We start from the raw sequence: 20,339 nt of genomic DNA on the forward strand, positions 1-20,339 counted from the left end.
TCAAAAACGATGCTTGTGCATTTCCTGTATTTCCCCTTTATGAGGCCAAAAAAAATTGGCTGGTAAAAAGTCTGTGTGGCTAGTTTTTAAAATCCATCTGCTACAGTGGCTGGTGGCCAAAAAAGTTCCCTTCAGACCGTGTTCACAATAGTACCCTGTGTGCATGAGTGCGTGCATGCATGCGTGCCTGCGTGTGTGTGTGTGAGAATGTAGGGGTGGGGAGCTTAAAATCATTATTTTTATCTACATAGAGACAGACAAGAACCACTGGAATATGGACAGAAAACTCCAGTATGATATTTCACAGAGGAAAAACTATGAGGGAATATGTTGAGAAAAGCATGTGAAGATTGTGGAACAGGATTTCAGCTCTCTCAAGATGTAATAGAGCTTGTGATTGGCTGTCTAACATTACACATCGAAAAGACATGCAGGGCTGACTTCAGTCTGTGTCTCATAGGTCTCAAAGAAGGTGAAAATGTAATGCTGTAATTTTATGAAATTCTTATCGAAAAAAGTTCAGGAATCGTTCAAGAACTGGTATCAAAATCACAGTGTCAGTATCGGGTAATTTTTTTAATGATACCCAGCCCTAGATACATATATCCATAAACAATAATGGTGCTATTCACTTACGGAGAGTACAGGTGCAATTGCCTACAATAGTAGAACACACTGTTGTTTTCTATTATATTGTCATCTAGATCAGAGATCTTCCACAGAGGTCCGGGACCACTAGGGGGTCCTCAGATTTACTCCAGGGGGCCCACCAAATTATTGTTAATTTTTCGAAGTTTTTTTCAAAAATTCAAATGTCTTAACATGAATCCCACATATAATTAGCATATATAAATCAGCCTATTTGTGAAAAAAACATTAATGACTTACTGGCCTAAAGGTAGGGAGTCACTATGGTAGCCTTCCACAGATACAGTTAATCTCAAGGATTCACTGTGCCACATGTATGTTTAACATCAAAAGATGATTTATAAAATCATGCCAACAATTATTATTTTAGTAGCTTAGTATTCCATGAATTAAAAATATATGTATTTAGGCTTTAGGCTGCCCACATTCTATTGTAGGCCAAGTTTAACATGCAACTTAATTTTATACGATATATGTATTAGGGGGTCCCTACTCCATCTCTCTCTTAGTTAAGGGGTCCTTGGCTTAAAAAACGTTGAAGACCCCCGATCTAGATGCACTTACTGTAACTGCATATAAGGACTCACCTATACAGAGTGCCGGCGGTATGCCCACACACAGAAGATACTGGTAGATCATGAAGATAGACAGAAAGAGACAATATCTGGGCCAGATCCTGGCAATAGCTGCCCGCCGCCGCCTCACCATGATGGCAACCAACCAGCAGCCATGGATTATCACCAAGAAGTTCATCCGCTGGCCAATCACATTCACTGTCATCAGGAAGCAAATCTTTAAAAAAAGAGGGTACGTTTTTTAGAGATTTAAATGAAATTTAAATTAAAAAAAATTTTACAAATCATTTTACAACTACAAACTCCAATGGAGTTGGAACGTTGTGTAAAACGTAAATAAAAACAGAATATATAATGATTTGCAAATCCTTTTTAACCTATATTCAATTGAATACACTACAAAGACAAGATATTTTAAAAAAGATTGTAAATTAAGGAAAAATGATTCAACACTCAAACTGTTATAAAGTTTACTTTTGCAATCATTTTTAGATAAAAGAGATGACATGCTAATGTGTGTTCCTTTTGTTGACTGTTCCAGAGCATCAGTGTTATGACTACAAAACAGATAATCTACAAACCCCAATTCCAATGGAGTTAGGAATGTGTGTAAAACGTAAATAAAAACAGAATACAATGATTTGCAAATCCTTTTCAACCTATATTTAATTGAATACACTACAAAGACAAGATATTTAATGTTTAAACTGATAAACTATATTGTATTTTTGCAAATATTCACTCATTTTGAATTTGATACCTGCAACACGTTCCAAAAATGCTGTGACAGGGGCAACAAAAGACTGGGAAAGTTGAGGAATGCTCAAAAAACACCGGTTTGTAACATTGCAAAGATGAACAGGTTAATTGGTTATGACTGGGTATAAAAGGAGCATCCCCAAAAGGCTCAGTCGTTCACAAGCATGGATGGGGCGAGGTTCACCACTTTGTTAACAACTGCATGAGCAAATAGTCCAACAGTTTAAGAATGTTTCTCAACATACAATTGCAAGGAATTTAGGGATTTCATTATCTACAGTCCATTAAAAACCGACATCATTATGTAAAGTATATTACCACGTGGACTCAGGAACCGGATAACCATTGTCAGTTAACACAGTTCGCCGCTACATCTACAAGTGCAAGTTAAAACTCTACCATGCAAAGCGAAAGCCATATATCAACAACACCCAGAAACACTAACGGCTTCTCTGGGCCCGAGCTCATCTGAGATGGACTGACACAAAGTGGAAAAGTGTGCTGTGGTCTGATGAGTCCACATTTCAAATTGTTTTTCAAAGAGGAAAAGGACCATCCAGATTATTATCAGCGATAAGTTCAAAAGCCAGCTTCTGTGATGTTATGGGGGTGTGTTAGAGCCCATGGCATAACTTGCACATCTGTGAAGGCACCATTAATGCTGAAATGTACATACAGGTTTTGGAGCAACATATGCCATTGAAGCAATGTCTTTTTAAGGGACTTCCCTGCTAATTTCAGCAAGATAATGCTAAGCCACATTCTGCACGTGTTACAACAGCATGGCTTCGTAGTAAAAGAGTGCGGATACTAGACTGGCCTGCCAGCAGTCCAGACCTGTCTCCCATTGAAAATGTGTGGCACATTAAGTGCAAAATACGACAATGGAGACTCCGGACTGTTGAGCAACTGAAGTCGTTCATCAAGCAAGAATTGGAAAGAATTCCACCTACAAAGCTTCACAATTAGTGTTCTCAGTTCCCAAATGCTTATTGGGTGCTGTTAAAAGGAAAGGTGATGTAACAGTGGTTAACATGCCCCAGCTTTTTTGGAACGTGGTGCAGGCATCAAATTCAAAATGAGTAATAATTGCAAAAAAACAATAACGTTAATCAGTTCAAACATTAAATATATTGTCTTTGTAGTGTATTCAATTGAATATAGGTTGAAAAGGATTTGCAAATCATTGTATTCTGTTTTTATTTACATTTTACACACCGTCCCAACTCTATTGGAATTGGGGTTTGTAGATTATCTTTTTTGTATTCATAATACTGATGCTCTGGAATCTCTCTTATCTAAAAATGATTGCAATAGTAAACTTTATAACAGTTCTTGTGTTCATTCAATAATTTTTCCTTTATTTACAATCTTTTTTTAATTTTCCTTTTCCAAAAAGCCCTGGTTCAGCGATGAAGTGATCTCTCCCATCTACCTCTAATCCAAACTTGTAGAAGGAGTAGTTGAGCAGGTACTTGAAGCAGGGTATGAGGCCCTGGTCTAGAGTGTCCCTGGTAGCGCCGGGGAACAGGGTGCGGATGGTGGGGGGAGATCGCTGGAGCTGACGGTAGTGGTGAGCCTGGTGACGATACACTGTTGCCTCAAACACCAACAACATCAGCACTATTAAATGGTTCTGCAACAAAAAACATACAGGACACTAACTCAGTTATGAGTTCAATTAATTTTAATTTAATTCAAGCCTTTACTGGATCAACAGACTCTACACACAAAGAAAGCGTTTAGGGGCTGGCTGTGTAGCCTCAATAATTTGAGTAGTGACTGAACTGTGTCTGTGGAACTGGTGAACTTATTTATAGTTCAGATTTTTAATTTTTGATTAAAGCCTGACGTCCTGCAAGTGGTTTCGTTCATTTCAGGAAACAACAACAACCTTCGATCTAGACACGCTGAAATGGCAAGTTTTGAATACAATTTGGATCGTGCAACAAGGCAGGCCTGCTTGGTTCTTTCGAGGAATGATTGTAAAGATGTATAAAGAATATATTTTACGGCATTTACTATCTAACTGGGACATTTCGGTGGGGATTGCTGGGGACAAAGTAAACATGGCGATACACTGGTAAGAGCAAATTATGTTAAACATGTATCCAGCTAATTTAAATAGCTCACGTTACTGTATTGTGTGAATAGTTAACTTAATTTAATATTATGTGCTGGGGTTTTTTTTTTGTGCGGGTTGCAAATGTTCCACCAAAACAAGTTCCTTCTCGAAACTTTTTTTGCAGAGCCACCGTCGCTGCGTCTGGAGCTTACCAGAGCGCTGCCCAAGGCTTGGTTTACTACAAATTTAAATTTAAATTCAAATAGTGTTTTTTCTCCTATCCCAGAATGTATCTGTGGTGTAGCCAGACCATACTCCACAGCGCTGTGGACAATGGTCTGGCAATGCGACACTACCAAAACTACAAAATAGAGATGCACCGATTGACCGGCTGGTGACCGGAATTGGCCGATTTTCACGTCATCGGCCATGACCGGCGACCTGCCGGTCAGTCTGACATATGCCGATTTTTCACTCGGGCGCCGCATGACTTACATCGCGCAACATCAGCACCACACGTGCACATGCAGGGTTTCCCCTATATGCATGTAGCAGCAGCGCACAGCCGCTCAATCAGCTGTTTATGAAATGTCATAAAGTCGTAATTATACACGGCTAGGCAGAGCCGTCTGCTCAGCTGCTCTCTCTCCCCTCTGAGGCTGAAAAACTGGAACATGAAAACCGCACTCACGCGGGCCCCGTGAAATATGACAGCTACAGTTTATCGGAAAATAGCGTTGGGCACACTGACTTTGATGAATTTATTATTATTAAGACAAGAAGCTAACGTTAGCAAACGCTGTGTGGTCCCTCTGCCTCTGTAGGAGACAAAAAAGAAAAAAAGAGATGCTGTATTCCTCCGACATGCTGTACTAACGTTACTGTTTAAAACGCTTTCTAGGTTAGTGGGGATGCATACCGCTCAAAACAAACATTAAAAACGTAGTAATCTTCCCTCGGTGTTTAGTTTTGTTGTTAAACTGTGTGTAAAATGAGCGGTGACGTTAAATCATCTGTTTCAGGTAACGGCACTCTAGGGTACCGTCTATTTGCTGGATTGTTCCGAGGTAACCGTCGGAAGTTAACGTTAGCAGACAAGCCCGTTGACAGCAACGACAGTGTTCATATTTATGCACAATGACACATAAAGCAAACTTGCTAAAAAAGGAACTACACGCTGTTTTCAGGTAACGTTACTGTTGACGTTCAAACAGGCCTGTGTGTTTTGAGAAATATCTTTATACTGCAAGGCCATATTTATTTTATTTTTATTTGTTATTTATATATTATTTTATTGCCATTACCTGTTTTCATACATAGAAGTGTAGTTTGCTAAATATAATCACATATACACAATATATTACATTTGTTTAGTTGTTTAGTGGATGTGAAAAGAAGGAAATGGTTCTTCCATAACATTGCACTTTAGATGTGTGTGAATTTCCCACACCAGGATTAATTGATATAGTTCTATTTTATAGTGATTGATTATCTTTTAAAAAAATGTTCTATGTTCTATGCAAAATGTAACATTTTCTATTAAAGAAAAGATAGAAAATAAATATTTGTGTGTGCTGTAAAGTGATTAGAAAATATGAAATCAGAATCGGCTAAAATCGGTATCGTCTGGTCAAACTCAATGAAAAATCGGAAATCGGAATCGGCCTAAAAATTGTAATCGGTGCATCTCTACTACAAAACGAAAGACAGGGTTCAAATCTCTGTCAGGGCACTGCAACACATCCATGGTGGGTCCTTCAGCAAGACCCTTCATGCTAACCCTCAAGCGGGACTCGCCTAATCTTTATATTGGAAACTGTTTATATTGCGTATTCATTTTTACAAACCAGGTACAGTAGCATTCTTACTGGATCCATGCTATTCATTGAGGAAACATGTATTGAATATACCTTGCTGTATCCCAGTACTGTGGCATCTTTCCTGATGCCAAACCATCTGGCGGGATCCACTGGCTCCTTATACAGAGAGGAGTTCACCATCTCTTCTGGCATTAGGTTGGTTTCATTTGTTAGAGGCTGTAAATGAGAAGACCTTATCACTGCAGCTCCCACTGGATCACATTACTACCTTGGCAGGTCAAGTTACTCTACAACACCTGCTGTCTCAGCTCATAGAAAAAAAACAAGAGAGAGAGAAGAAGCAGTCAGGGCATATGATTGTCATGATGCTAAATGCACTGCTGCCTCCACAGCTCTTTTTTCTTTCTTATTCCTTCTCTCTTTTATTTGAACTTACACCTTTAAAAATGCTACAGTCCTCTTGGCAATGCTCGCCTTTTCATCAGACATGACGTTAAGATAGAAAATCAGATATCACCATAGTTTTTAACAAATACCTTAATATTGATCACAACAATATTGTAGGGTTATTGGTGCTTTCACAAAATATTTAAACAATAACATTTGTAGTAAATAATCATCAGTAATATGGATATAAACTAAGTAGTAAAGGAAAATAACAGAACAGCTAGATAAGTCTGGTATCTTCAGAAAATGACATTACTTTACTGTAATGCAGCCTTTAAAACCAGGGAAAGACAACACGTATGCCATATAGGATATCAAAAAATGTAAGACGATATCAAATCTTGTATGCTGATAACGATATATCGATATATATATCAAGATATATATACACTGCATAAAAAGTAGCAGATAATGTTTGGGAGGATGCTTGAGAAGGAGAATTCAACGTACAATTTTTGAATTTTATATTCAATGAAAAATACATTCAATATTCAAATGAGCATAAGCCTTAACAGGAAAAGGTGCAAAACCTATATAAGACAACATTTGACCCTATATGTAAACAGCTTATACACAAATATTTCACATATGCAGGTATCCATGCAGTTAAATCATTCCTTGTGTAGGACCTGGTTTTCAGCTCGACCCTAAACTAATTTAATATAGAACTCATCAGAATGTGCTTTTATTATTTTACTTTAAAGATAAATATTTCCCAAAGTGATATTGATGGAAAGTGTAACAACAATACATCTTTAATAAAGGTTATCTATTTGTATCCCCTACTGTTTTATGGAAAATGTATTGCTAACAATATTACACTGCATAATGTTGTAATGTTGATATTTAGTCAAGCACCGTACTTAAAAACAATTTCAGGTAGTTGTACTTTACTTGAGTATTAAAATGTTCTAATACTTTCTAGTTCTACTCCACTACTACACAATTGAAAAATATATTGTAAAGTTAGTGGACTGCCTGCCTGCCTGCCTGTCTGTCTGTCTGTCTGTCTATATGTTTTCTCTTATCTTCCAGGACGGTATGTTGGTATTAATGACTAATTGAAATATACCATTATGCCTGTTGAAACATATTGTTGATGCAGAATGTGTGTGTAAGTGCATGTGTGTCTTACCAGGCTACAGTTACTGGAGTATTCAACAGGGTTGACAACACTGAGTTGGTACAGCATCTTACACACGATGATGACGCACACCCAGACTGTAGACAGACAGGAAGCCATGGGCCTGAAGCGACAGTAGGGCATTGCCAGAGACCACAACACCACCAAGACGAGGTTCATCACGGATGGCTATGGACAAACACAGAAACAGGACAACATTTAGGTCATATTATACTCATTCAAAAATAAAAAGCTTTATGTCAAGTATCAGCTGTGCAGTATTTAATTGCAGATCATCAGGCAAACACCGAAACAAGCTGTTCTGAACATGGATGAATTACTTGCTTGAAAGGTGCTCATCCAGCAAATTTGCCAAAAAAGATAGATAGATCGATAGATATGACTTTCGATAAATCCCTATAAGGTGTAGCCTAAGGGTTAGGGACATGACTTATACAAAAGACACAGATTCAAAATGCTTGTTAATAATTAGAGGTATCTGATTTGCTGTACAGTGTTTTATCCATGGGCGACTTTAGACCCTTTTTAGGGGGGCTCAAGCCACACCAATCCCTATAAGGTGTAGCCTAAGGGTTAGGGACATGACTTATACAAAAGACACAGATTCAAAATGCTTGTTAATAATAATAATTAGAGGTATCTGATTTGCTGTACAGTGTTTTATCCATGGGCGATTTTAGACCCTTTTTAGGGGGTGCTCAAGCCCCCCTAAATTTCACCTCAGCCCCCCTAAAAATTATAATAATAAAAACATATATTTAAAAAAAAAAATCAATTTTATAGCTTCAAGTTAGAGTTTGCAAACTTGTCTCTTAGTGACAATGGACAAACAATTACAGGTTCAAAGGGCTTGAAACAGGTTTAATATCCTGTGTCACTGTAGCCAATGCTATGCACCTGTAACCCAGTCAAGAACAGGGTCAACAGAAACGTAATTTTGGCCAATCGGAGGTGGTTGTGCCAGACTCCTGCCTTTGGCTGGGTGTCGCTCTATCTAATCTGTCTGTTGGAAAATGGGGAAAAATGTCTACCAGTGTTTCCCAAAGCCCAAGAAGACGTCCGCAAATGGCTTTTTAACCATAAATCAAAGATATTCAGTTTACTGTCAGAGGAGTAATGAAACTAGAAAATATTCACATTTAACAAGCGCAGAGCAGAACATTTTTACTTTTCTTTCTTAAAAACCCATTAATCAATTATCAAAATAGATGGGGATTCATTCACTAGTTGACATCTAATCGATTCATCTTTGCAGCTCTACTTTACCTCTTCGAGTGAAACCCACACAGAGAAGAAGGCCACCATCTTGAGGATGTGGAGCTCCAGAAGCCTCCAGAGAAACACTTGAACTTTGGTGAGAATGTCAGAGAACCTTCTGGACAGAACCAGTAACCTGTCCATCACCAGACCCCATTTACTGGGCATCAACTCCCCTGAGCAAGGAAAGAGAGGATGGATGAACAAACATAGTGGGAGGGAATGGTCCCACTCAGTTAAACTTTTAGTTGAATACAGTTGTTGACTTTTATAATAACCACCTGAATGCACATCTGGTAAATAAAACATGATTATTTTCCCATTTTGCAGAATGCAATAATAAAAAATGGTGTCAGTCAGTAATTTGTAATCATACACTGTAACAAATTACCATAAAAATACGGGATTTTTCTTACAGTAATTGACTGTTCTTCCTAAATACAGTGGAATACTGTAAATGTTGAGGCATTTGAGGAACAAAATATTAATAGCAAGCTGCTGTACAATTTTACAATATACTACAGTATTTTTTTCTTTTTCGGTAGCCAGGTTGTTACACCAGCAATTTAATACAACGAAGTACAAAAAATAAGAAGAGAAAGAGAGAAATGGTACCGTAAAGCTTTCTATTAATACAGCACAGTACCATAAAAAACTTTACAGTAATAAACTGTCATTATAATTTACAGTACGAACACTGTAAAATTACAGTAAAGAACAGGTAAATGTAGCTGCCAGTATTTTACTGTTATTTTACGGGGACATTTGTTACAGTGTATATATGGGAACAATATAATAATTACTAATTTGCGTGTTAATAAGCAAACACTTTAGCTGTAAAAATATGTCTTTAATATAAACTGCCACTGTTGTTTTTCACCTTCGTCTTCAGATTCCTCATCGGTGTTAGTCACCAGGTCTTCCTCTCCAACGTTCATTCCCACATTAGAGCCAATCGGCTCAGTCCTCTCACTGTTCTTCTTCCTGGAGGCACATTGTCTCATTGGTTGTTGCAAAAGGAAAAATGTAGAATTCCTAGGTAGCACATGACAAAGGGAATACCACCACAAAGGGCAGAGATTTTAACCTAGATATTCTTAAAATATGGTCACCACAGCCCAATCTGACATCTTTCTCATTAAAGGAGAAATGGATTGATGTTATGAGACTGGACCACTCCATTACATTACCTAGACTTGAGTAAGATACATTTTCTTTATTAACTGTAATACAGTAATATAATAAATAGTAATACTAATAAATAATTTACTGCAGATTTATTTCTATTATGAAAATCAGTCAAAAAAATCAACCATTTTCCAAACGGATAAGAAGCAAAATGTAGTTATCAATGATTTCCCCAGAAGTCTGAACAGATCAATGTGATGCAGTACTTATTTCAGTATGATCTGCACTCCATTGTGCTTAGATTAGGTCTGGTTATACTGGAATGATATTTTTTTGTGTAAGTTAATAGTTCCAATTTACTTAGTGGTCCTGTGGATTTTTGGTGTGGAAGACAAAGGGAATCATTAAAGGGGTGATTGAATGCAAAACCGATTTTACCTTGACATAATCAATAATGACAGTTTAGTGGGTAACTAGGACATATATAGAACCTCAAAATCCGCCTAGTTGACGTCAATTCGGCGGCTCCTCCTCCTCATTTGGCTCTAGTCTCTTTCTTTGTCACGCCCAAACATTTACATAGGCTACACCACTGATCTGAGGTCAGCTTAGTCTTCTGAATAGGTCGCGTAGATCTCAGAAATTGTATACATTGTTAATCTGCTATTTTACCACAAAATTCACTTCTGAGACTTTTTTTATGCGAGAAATCAACTGTGTAGAGGTCAAATATGGGCCGTTTTATGAAAATTGATGTCTAATTGCAAATTTTGTCCGACTGTGTGTCGGAGTACAGCGGCCGGTGCTGCCTGTGTTGCTGCCTCGCCGCCGGCCTGCCTTCCTTCACAGACCCCGGCCTGCTGTGAGGTAGCTTCAAAAAAATTCATTAAATTGAAGTCGGACACCATTGTTAGTTTACTGTAAATATACTAGAATTACGCCGAAAATGAAGCTAACTAGCCGCGATCTGTACACATAGGATTGGAGGGACAGACGCAGCTAACGAAACCCCTAATGTTCACAAAAATGCATTAAATTAAAATCAGACACCATTTTTAGCTTTATAAGGCCTTGGGGTAGATGTTATAAGTGGTGTGACGAAATTCAAACTGTAAATATAGCTACTCTAGTTATGCCAGTAGTCCAGTACCCAGGGAAACGGTGACTTTCACTGGGTATGGAGGTTGCCGCTTTCTCGTCAGACTGTGTGGAGCTGACCTTCACCATTCATCTAACCTACAGCTTCAAACATGTTTCTAGACCCTGTTTTCTTTCTTCTGACACATTGAAAAACAATTAAAAAGGTTAATTGTTTATTTTTCTCTATATTTATTTTTTGTTTTTGTACAAAAATCCCTCTCTTTTCACTTCTTGTAAAAATTATGATAGTTCTAATGACTTGTCTTGAGCACAGGGGCATATACATACATTTGTCCAGTCAAATGTGATTTGGAGTGACTAGCTAACCCTGCACATGATGTAAAACTGAACTTAAACTTGTGGTTAGCAGAGTGATATCATTAGGACAAGGTGTGTATGGTTTTTAGCTGACAAAAAACTGTATTTACATTGTGGTTTTTCATTTCTCCTTTATCCTCCTTCTGAATCTGAACTAATAATGCTCAAAGTTTTCTCTGCAGAAGTGATTTAAATCATAGCTAAACCCCACCCAGATATTCTGTTTCAATCAGAGATAAGTCACATGCCAAAAGATACAGTGAAGACACTCATACCTCGATTCTCGTTTTTTATGATTAGTTTTCTTTTTCTTTCTTTTTACACGCTTTATTTTCTCTCCTCATTTGATTGTTCCATTCTTCTGTCCCTTTTTTTAAATTTTTATTTTCACATTATGTAATGTTGAATAATTGTAGGGGACCCAACATGCCAAGCCCCTTGAGAGTTTTCTGTTTCCTTTGTCTTTTTTTAATTGAATGTATCATTGCTGTTGTTCTTTTAACATTTGCTAAATAAATCCAATCCAACCTTAATTTCACCATGGCTTTAAACAACACTGTTGTTTAAAGCCACAATATGAAACATGTTTTTGATTGGACGTGAATGCTAGGAGTGTGTAGGTAGGTTACTTGTGTTTAGGGGAAACATGCTCCAGGTCAGTGATTCTCATGAAGGGCTTGTGGAAGTAGTGCAGCTGCAGAATACAGGCCAGCAGGAAGAAGCCAGGGATCAGAATACTGCTGAAGAGTTCAGAGAGAGCAAACGTCTCCAGACCAATTGCTGCCAGCCTGAGAGACGACAGGGGGGCACTATTACACCTTCATTAGTTAACTTTTAAACATTACTGTTTAGTTACCACACAATTGGAATAACGGTGAAACTGTACACATTGCTCACAGAGTGAAAGGAACACAGGGTTAATAAGGACCCCACAGTTTATTTTTGCCCTGCTATATAACCTTTTGGGTCAAAAGCAGGGTTATTATAGTAAACTAAAACGAACTAAAACTAAAACCTTCAAGAAAAACTAAACTGAATCTATATTGCCAGGTTAAAAAACTCATAAATCATTTCAGTTTAGCTATAATACAGCTATCACTACTGAAAAAGGAGAGCATGAATTTCTGTTAACTCTTGTGACATTGAACCACAGAAACTGAACGGACTTGACATGAGATGGCGCTGTGCCGTAATTGCTTTACATCGGACACTAAAGTATTAAACATTAAACACCTGGCTATTCTCCAACCATGTATTCTCTATTTATATGTAGCTACATCTAAGACATTACACCTGGCCCTGACAAACCAAAGATTACTGTAAAACTAAATCTGTAAAAATGAAACTAAATCTTTCTGAAAAACTGAAACTAAACAAAAACTAGCTAACACACTCTGAAACTAACTAAAGCTTAACTAAAATGTAATCCAAAAGTCAAAAATAAAAATAAAACAATAACTATAATAACCTTGGTCAACAAGCCTAATTACCTCCATTTGCTTTGTAGTTATGCTTAGGTTGTTTGGGGTATGTGCTATGAGCAGTTAAAATAATCCTTTAGACATGGGTAATGTTTAAATATTATATAACTTTCTATTTAATATAAAAATTAAAAAGAATGACAGCAGAACCAGCTGAAAGAGACACAGAGACGTTTCAGCATGGTAAAGGAAGACACAAGACAGGCTCAATCTTTTGTAAAAGAACGTACTGTTCTTCTGTAAAACCAGTAAAGTTTCTCCAGTATCCAGGGAAGTCTTCAAACTGGTAAGTGTAGATGGAGATCAGCACCAGCATAGTGTAGGCCACAACAAGCCACCAGAAGAGCTTCAACAGACGCCTCCACAGAGAGTAGTACACCTGGGAAATAGGAACAAGACACTCAATACAAGAGATTTTTGGAAATAACATTTATTTTTTAAATATGAATGTGCAAATAAATACAGTTTCAGGAAGGCGCCTGGGTGTGTAATTGTCACAATCCAACTTTTAGTCACAAACCAAGTAGTCAGTACCTATGATGAAAATTAAGGCCTCTTTCATCTTTTTAAGTGGGAGAACTTGCACAATTGGTGGCTGACTAAATACTTTTTTGCCCCACTGTACCTGTTTCAACGTACCTGTGACTTTAGACAGGAGGGGTAATTGTGGGCTGGAGTTTGCGCGAGCTGTGTTTGATGTGGCCACGTATCTTGCAGATAGGAGTTGGGATCTGCGGTCTCAGAGGGTTTGGCGATTTATTTTTTATGTTTTTACCACACTTTGCTCAGAGCTAACAGTTCACCCTTTGCTAGAAATTTATCAGCGAATTCCGGTAGGGTACTCGACACATGTATGCATGTAAATTTTGAAGATGGCTGAGCTTTCAATCCTTTCAGTTAACATCAGGGGGCTAAACGGGCCGATCAAATAAGCTAAATTCCTGATTTTGATGCAGAATTTAGAACCAATCTGGCTGAATTTATATCAATTAATACTGACTTAGTTTCTGACCCTGCAGGCAACTAAAGGATTTATTAGAGATTTCACATCCTCCTTCGCGGTCAACTTGAAGAGGAAAAGAGAGGCAAAGATTGCGGAGTTGGAAGAACGCTGTAAATCGTTAGAGCAGTCTCTTAAGACTTGTTTTTCTAAATCTACTCATACTCTTCTAGTCACAAGTCAAACAGAGCTGAATGATCTGCTAAGAAGGAGAGCTGATTTCATAATTCATAGAGTATGGCAAAATTACTATTTTAATTTAAAAAACAATTAAAACAAAGCGAATCCAGAGCTACTATCCACACAGACCGAGGTATCTCAACAAATCCTAAGGATATCAGCGCCACTTTTCAATCCTTCTACTCAAAGTTGTATGAGTCCTCCTGCAACCCAACCCATTTTCTTTTCTCATTTTGTCTCTCATAGTTGAAGTGTACCTATGATGAAAATTACAGGCCTCTCTCATCTTATTAAGTGGGAGAACTTGCACAATTGGTGGCTGACTAAATACTTTTTTGCCCCCAGTATAAGTGAACTTCTTATACTAAACATGAACGGTGTTACAAAATCCCTACAACTAGGTCTCAACCAGCTATCAAATTCTGAAGTAAGCTATGTGAAAAACACACCACCCTGGTTAGAGTAATAAACAGATTATAAACTGGATGGTCAGCATCCATCATGTTTTTTCAGTCTGGTTAAATGTTCCTTTAAAGCTTGGCTCCAAAACTTGCATACAGTGTCCTCGAGACAAATTTAGCACGGTAGCCCAGACAACGCTAGTCCGCAGCAGCTGGGTCCGCCAGCCTCGGCCCCGCCGGCTCCAGCACCAGACGCGAAGCCTCTCCGCCGTCCTCTGGCTTCGTTGTCGGCAACAGGCCCCGGGGTGGAGCGGACCGTGTTGATGACCCGTCGTCCTCCACATCCAGCTACCGACAGAAAACGTCCGCATCTGTGGCTGCTGTGAAGGCAAAATCTCTCCCTCCGTGGGTCACTCTCAGGGTGGCCCGGTGGATGAGCAGGTCCAGGGTGCTCTAGCATGTATCTCGTGTTGTGCTTCTTCAAGTTCCCGATGCCGCTGGGTCGTGAATGCGCCGCAGTCAGGGTGCATCAGATCACGCACCGTAGTTACCTCTGTCTCTAGCTCTGCCATGATGTGTTGCAGCGAAGCATTAATTTCCGTTAGCGCTCCCTTTATTGAGTTGTAAACCACTGATTCAAGCACACTTAGTTGCTTTTCCAAGACCTGAGCAATCAAGTCCTCCATGGTCAGGAATGCGCTAGCATCAGTTCTTAGTCAGCATGTTAGCCACCGCTCTATTAGCCGCTGCCATGTTTGTAGATTTTTGTGTCCGAGTATGTAGCTTTATTTTAGTATTGTAGCAACAGGATCTGTTTTCTCGCACTTGCTGGGAGTTCACTGAGTCACTGTGATAGCAGATAAAACGATTTGGCGTCGAAGAAAAAGGAATATACCTGGTTATTCAATGAAATGCGGAGGTGGGTACGAGAGCCCTAGTTTTCTGCAACAATTGCGGCTGCTGGTCACGTGATCTCCCAATCATCACAATTTCTGATTTATTAATGATCTTTATGTCGTCTTAAAAAAACTGACCAGGCACAGCAGTGTACATATATTCTGAAGAATTGTAGTGTTGTAATCATGATTAACTAAACATGACTTCTTCATTACTTCATCATGTTTGTGGCCCTTCAAATAAAGTGCTGACCTGGTCCATCTTTAACATTGATAAATCATATATTATTCATTCAGTGTATATCATAACTATTGTAACTACAGATTTACCTATGAAGATGAACATCATTAATAAGTCAGAAATCATGATGATTCAAATACCTTAATTGATGCATTAACGTATTGTTCCTGCATTAGGTCATGCATCAGATACTATTAATCCTTGTACATTACTGATAGGGATGAAGTACTACATGAGTGAATTCATGCTTTTTCATGCATGAAGTCATGCATGAATTCATGATAATTTATGTACCATTATTACATAATACAATATTAAGTGTTACCGAATATGTTTAGGGCATTTACTCTCTAACTGGGACGTTTTGGGAACGATTGGTGGGATTGCTGTGGACAAAGTACACTCGGAGAATACACTGGTAAGAGCAAATAACGTTTAACCATGTATCCAGCTGCTACATAGCTCACACTGCTGTATTGTGTGAACAGTTAACTTAATTTATTATTATATGTGGCGTTTTCTTTTGTGGGGTGCAAATGTTCCACCAAAACAAGTTCCTTTCTGAGAGATTTTGCAGAGCCACCATCGCGGAGTGTCCGGAACTTAGCGTCGCCCAAGAAGATTGTGCTTGGTTTAAAGAAATGCAAACAACCCAGAGTGTTTTTTCTCCTATCCCAGAATGTATCTGTGGTGGAGCCAGACTTTACTCTAGAGTGCTGTGGAGATACAGTAGGTCTGGCAATGTGAGACTACAAACCAACTAACGCAAAGAAGAAAAACGTGGCACAATACTGAGGTTCCACTAAAACATTATTCTGAAGAGAGAATTACTGTATGTTTAAAAAAGTATCTGATGAGATATCTAAATGAACCTGAACCTGAACCAGGCATGCTCCTACCTGATAGAGACAGAGGCAGAGCAGGAACAGCAGCATGTAGATGATTTTGTATCCAACGAGTTTTCCAGCAAAGGAGACCATGATGAACATCCCTCCACACACGTAGATCCAGTATTTGGCATAACTGCTCATCACCATACCTCCTAGAACCTTCAGCACAGATTCATTACCAGCGCCCTCTTCTGACAAGGATAAAAGGATAGATAGGGAGGAGAGGAGGTGAGGAAGAGGGGTTAGATGTTGATGGTAAAATGTAAACAAAGTCATCAGGAAGACAATGTACATGATAAGAAGGACTATAAGGGCATAGACAAACATGTCACACTCTGCAGACTGGAACTATATTTCATCACAAAGTTTGTGTTTGTGTACAAAGTTGGCAATTTAATCTGACGGGGGCTCTAGAAAAAAGGCTACAGAGTTGTAAAAATGGGTTAATCCTATGGTAGCCTGGATCAACTGAAGTACATTTCCAGGATAATTGCTGACATCCAGTACGTGATGTCCCTGCGCTTCTCTGTGTGATGCCGTTCTCAAAATGCCTTCGCTCCGGGAACCAACAAAAAGCTACACGCTAAAATGGCACATTTTGAAGAAAATTTGAATCGTGCAATAAGGCAGGTCTGCTTTGTGTGAAGAGTTACAGTAACTTCATTTATTATTGTATGTGGCGTTTTGTTTGTGTGGTGCAAATGTTCCATCAAAAGAAGTTCCTTTCTGAGACTATTTTGCAGAGATACCGTGTGTGTGTGTGTGTGTATGTGTGTGTGTGTGTGTGTGTGTGTGTGTGTGTGTGTGTGCGGGCGTGTGTGTGTGTAAAAGATATCTGACCTCCGGTAGTGACCTCCTGTAGTGGCGTGGCCATTTTCCTTTTCCTGCTGAAGTTTTCTTTCACTGACTGACGTACTAACAGCCAGAAGGTTAAAGTAAACAGGAGCTGGAGAGAGACAGATAATATATATAACAAAGGGATGGAAAAACACAGAAAAAAACATGGAGAACAGGAATTTCACTGGGTTTCTGAAAAAGAGCCCAGCCACCGCTGATTTGATTTAAATAAAGTAAAGTTTTGTACATGTTAAAGAATAGAGCGCATTAGTGTTTACTGTTGCTGAACTTGGAATATCGTTAATAGGAGAGCATACTTTTGGTACTGCATTCTCCCAGCAAGTGTGATATATATAAGAAAACATTGGTTAAACAGGCAAATGTCAGGAAGGAGAGTTTATCAGCTCCAGCGCTGGTGCTGTGTGAAGGGACATGTGATCTGACACAGCCAGGAGTTGAACTCATATTTTGTCAACAAGACACATGCTGTACTAATCATAGACAGTAAAAAATAATGGACGAAGCTTCCGGACTGACACCGTGTGGACTGAAAAGTGAAGCCAATGTGGAAGTGCCTTAAATCTGCATTCTATCTAATTTCCAGCAGGGGGCGACTCCACTGGTTGCAAAAAGAAGTTGGTATCTATAGATGTCTGGGAAAATAACCCTACTTCTTACTTGATTTATTACCTCAGTAAAGATTTTCATAATGCGTTTATTGTCTCAATCGCTACGTTCAGGTCTTCAATACAGCATAATGTTCATTTTGTAAATTATGGTCCCATTTATTTTAAAAATGATGATAAAGCAGGAAGTGCTTTAGGGACGTGGCAATACGCCAACCTGTCAATCATGACAGAGGCTTAGCAATGCTAACCTTGGCACTGTGTACATTAAAATAGCCATTTTGGGTGTTTTCCATGTTTTAATCTTAAACTTTGACCCTCTTACTTTGTTTTTCATTTCATCAAAGTTAAATAGAACATTTGGTTGCCTAAAAAGGTCTTGTTTAGTGTTATGCAAACCAATCGGGCTAGCTATCGCTAGCATTAGCTGGTAACTTAAGGGAAATTTTGCAGATTTTCCATGTACTGCCGTACATGCAGGTGAATGGCAGCAGTACCCGGAGGTCTGTGTTTACCAGCCAGTAAATCTCCACCGGATGACTCGCTTCAGAAGAGTTAAGAATCGGCAACTTTCCCTCTATAGTGTTTAGCTTGGCGCAGAGCCATTGCGACCATAAATAACACTGGCCTGGCCGCATCATCCTCACCAGCTCCACCCTCTCGTCAAAAATTGTCATATCTGGTTGCAAAAAAACAAGATGGTGACGCCCATATTGTCAAACTCAAGGTGCTTCAAAACGGCAGTCCACATACCAATGGGTCACAGATGGTACGTCCATTATTTGAGCTCATGCCTCATAGTGCTTTGAGAATGGAGAGATGAGCCCTACTATATTTATTCTTTCTAGAGCCAGGAGTCAGTGATGAAAATCGTACTGAATCTCATAATAGGTCTCAACTTTAACTTCATCATCATCAAGTCACCCAGTATGTATTCTCTTATCTTACCTTGGCTCCCAGTCTTAGACAGGGGTACTGGGCTCTGTCCAGGCCCAGTTGTCTGAGGCTCATGGTGCCCACAGTGGTGGGCAGTTCAGTCTGAAGCTCCATGGCCCAGACGTACTGCAGACAGCACAGAGCCAGGCCATAAAGCAGGATGAATGGAGAGCACAGTGTGGCCGCATGCCGTCTGCAAAAAGAGACAGCCTGCTGAAATCAGGTCTAAACCCTGAAACAACACATTAGTGTCGGTTCAGTCATAATTTAGCATGTGTTTTACATACCTATGTTAAAATCACTTTAAACCTTAAGATTTGTTTAGTTTAACCAGACCAAACACTGACCCAACATAAGCCATATCTGTAGGAATCAATTAAAACTGCAAGATGTAAAGATAATCAGGTTCTTTATCGGTTCTGATTAGTTCTGTCAATGCTATAGGTACCTGGCACGCAGGATCCAGATGAGACACGCCCACAGCAGCAGCACAAAGGTCAGCCAGCTGTGGTACATGATGCTCCAAACCTGAGTAACATGGAAACAGCACATAAAAATGTAGAAATCCATATTTGTGATGCTGTTTTGTTTTGCTGTATAGGTTCACAGTATACATTATACATGCATTGGTCCTATGTCATTTTATAAATGTATAAAATCATGGTTTCTTCTAATAGTTACCATCATGGCTATGAGAGCACAGACATAGCTCTGCTGCATGACCATCTTTCCCAGCAGGAAAAAGGGGCTTTCACTTTGTTGGGGGCCACTAGGGGCGCCACTTACACCTGGCAAAAACAACATTATCTCAGTAAGCAGAACATGACATAGAATAACAACAAACCAACTTAGGAATTTCTCCTGAACAGATTGTCCACTGTTGTACAGAGATGGGGACTCGAGTCTGAGACTGGTACTCGAGTCACACTTAAGTCGCACTGAGCTGACTTCAGACTTGACTTGTGACTCGACCCAAAAGACTTGAGACTTGACTCGGACTCAAGCTTTGAGACTCGTCAACAACCTGTTTTCATGCAATTATTGCTTTTTAAATCTAAATGTATTCATGTATTTCTATTTTCTTTTATTGGCGCATATATGTTGGGGAAATGTATGGCGAGTTGCATGTCCCCTGCCCTTTGCCATAATGGACAACGTAACGCATGCGCTATGCCTTATGTGCGCGCACTCACATATAAAAAAATGCATTGACGATGGCGACTCCTCCTGGAGTTGTGCCTTTTGTCATTAGTTTTGCTTTCAATAACTTTGTAAATAGTGGCAGTAAGCAAACAGCTACATGCAAGGTGTGTGGCACCAAGAACGTCATCAGACATCTCAAAACGCACCCAGATAGGTCAGTCACTTGCTAATGTGAAAGAGACGTTACATTTAGCATATATCGTCACAGGTAACAAGCTAACCATCGCAAAGTGTTGTGCTAATGCTGGGAACAGGCAAATTGTATCTTTATAGTTAGTAGTTGCTGAGGCTCAAACATCCATGGCACGCAGGAGGCAGGACGCACGGATCCATCTCCCCAGGAACAA

The 20,339-nt window shown here is 39.1% G+C and overlaps 1 protein-coding gene across 7 annotated transcripts in view; it reads right to left on the bottom strand.

Annotated features, from left to right (window-relative positions):
* Positions 1 to 20,339, bottom strand: part of piezo1 (piezo type mechanosensitive ion channel component 1 (Er blood group)) — a 188,845-nt gene that overhangs the window by 70,029 nt on the left and 98,477 nt on the right. For 5 of the 7 annotated variants that reach the window (XM_078272473.1, XM_078272468.1, XM_078272470.1 and 2 more), the window contains 13 exons: positions 19,471 to 19,577; positions 19,238 to 19,317; positions 18,802 to 18,982; positions 17,231 to 17,336; positions 16,400 to 16,581; positions 13,013 to 13,161; positions 11,931 to 12,089; positions 9,596 to 9,750; positions 8,725 to 8,891; positions 7,450 to 7,626; positions 5,958 to 6,083; positions 3,418 to 3,618; positions 1,236 to 1,440 (listed from right to left, as the gene is read on the bottom strand). In XM_078272473.1, coding sequence (XP_078128599.1) covers positions 1,236 to 1,440; positions 3,418 to 3,618; positions 5,958 to 6,083; positions 7,450 to 7,626; positions 8,725 to 8,891; positions 9,596 to 9,750; positions 11,931 to 12,089; positions 13,013 to 13,161; positions 16,400 to 16,581; positions 17,231 to 17,336; positions 18,802 to 18,982; positions 19,238 to 19,317; positions 19,471 to 19,577 — 1,995 coding nt within the window. The remainder of the gene's footprint in view (positions 1 to 1,235; positions 1,441 to 3,417; positions 3,619 to 5,957; positions 6,084 to 7,449; positions 7,627 to 8,724; positions 8,892 to 9,595; positions 9,751 to 11,930; positions 12,090 to 13,012; positions 13,162 to 16,399; positions 16,582 to 17,230; positions 17,337 to 18,801; positions 18,983 to 19,237; positions 19,318 to 19,470; positions 19,578 to 20,339) is intronic. The other 2 variants (XM_078272469.1, XM_078272471.1) reach the window with 2 other exon arrangements.

Source organism: Sander vitreus, chromosome 17 (assembly GCF_031162955.1).
Source record: "Sander vitreus isolate 19-12246 chromosome 17, sanVit1, whole genome shotgun sequence".
Lineage (NCBI taxonomy): Eukaryota > Metazoa > Chordata > Actinopteri > Perciformes > Percidae > Sander > Sander vitreus.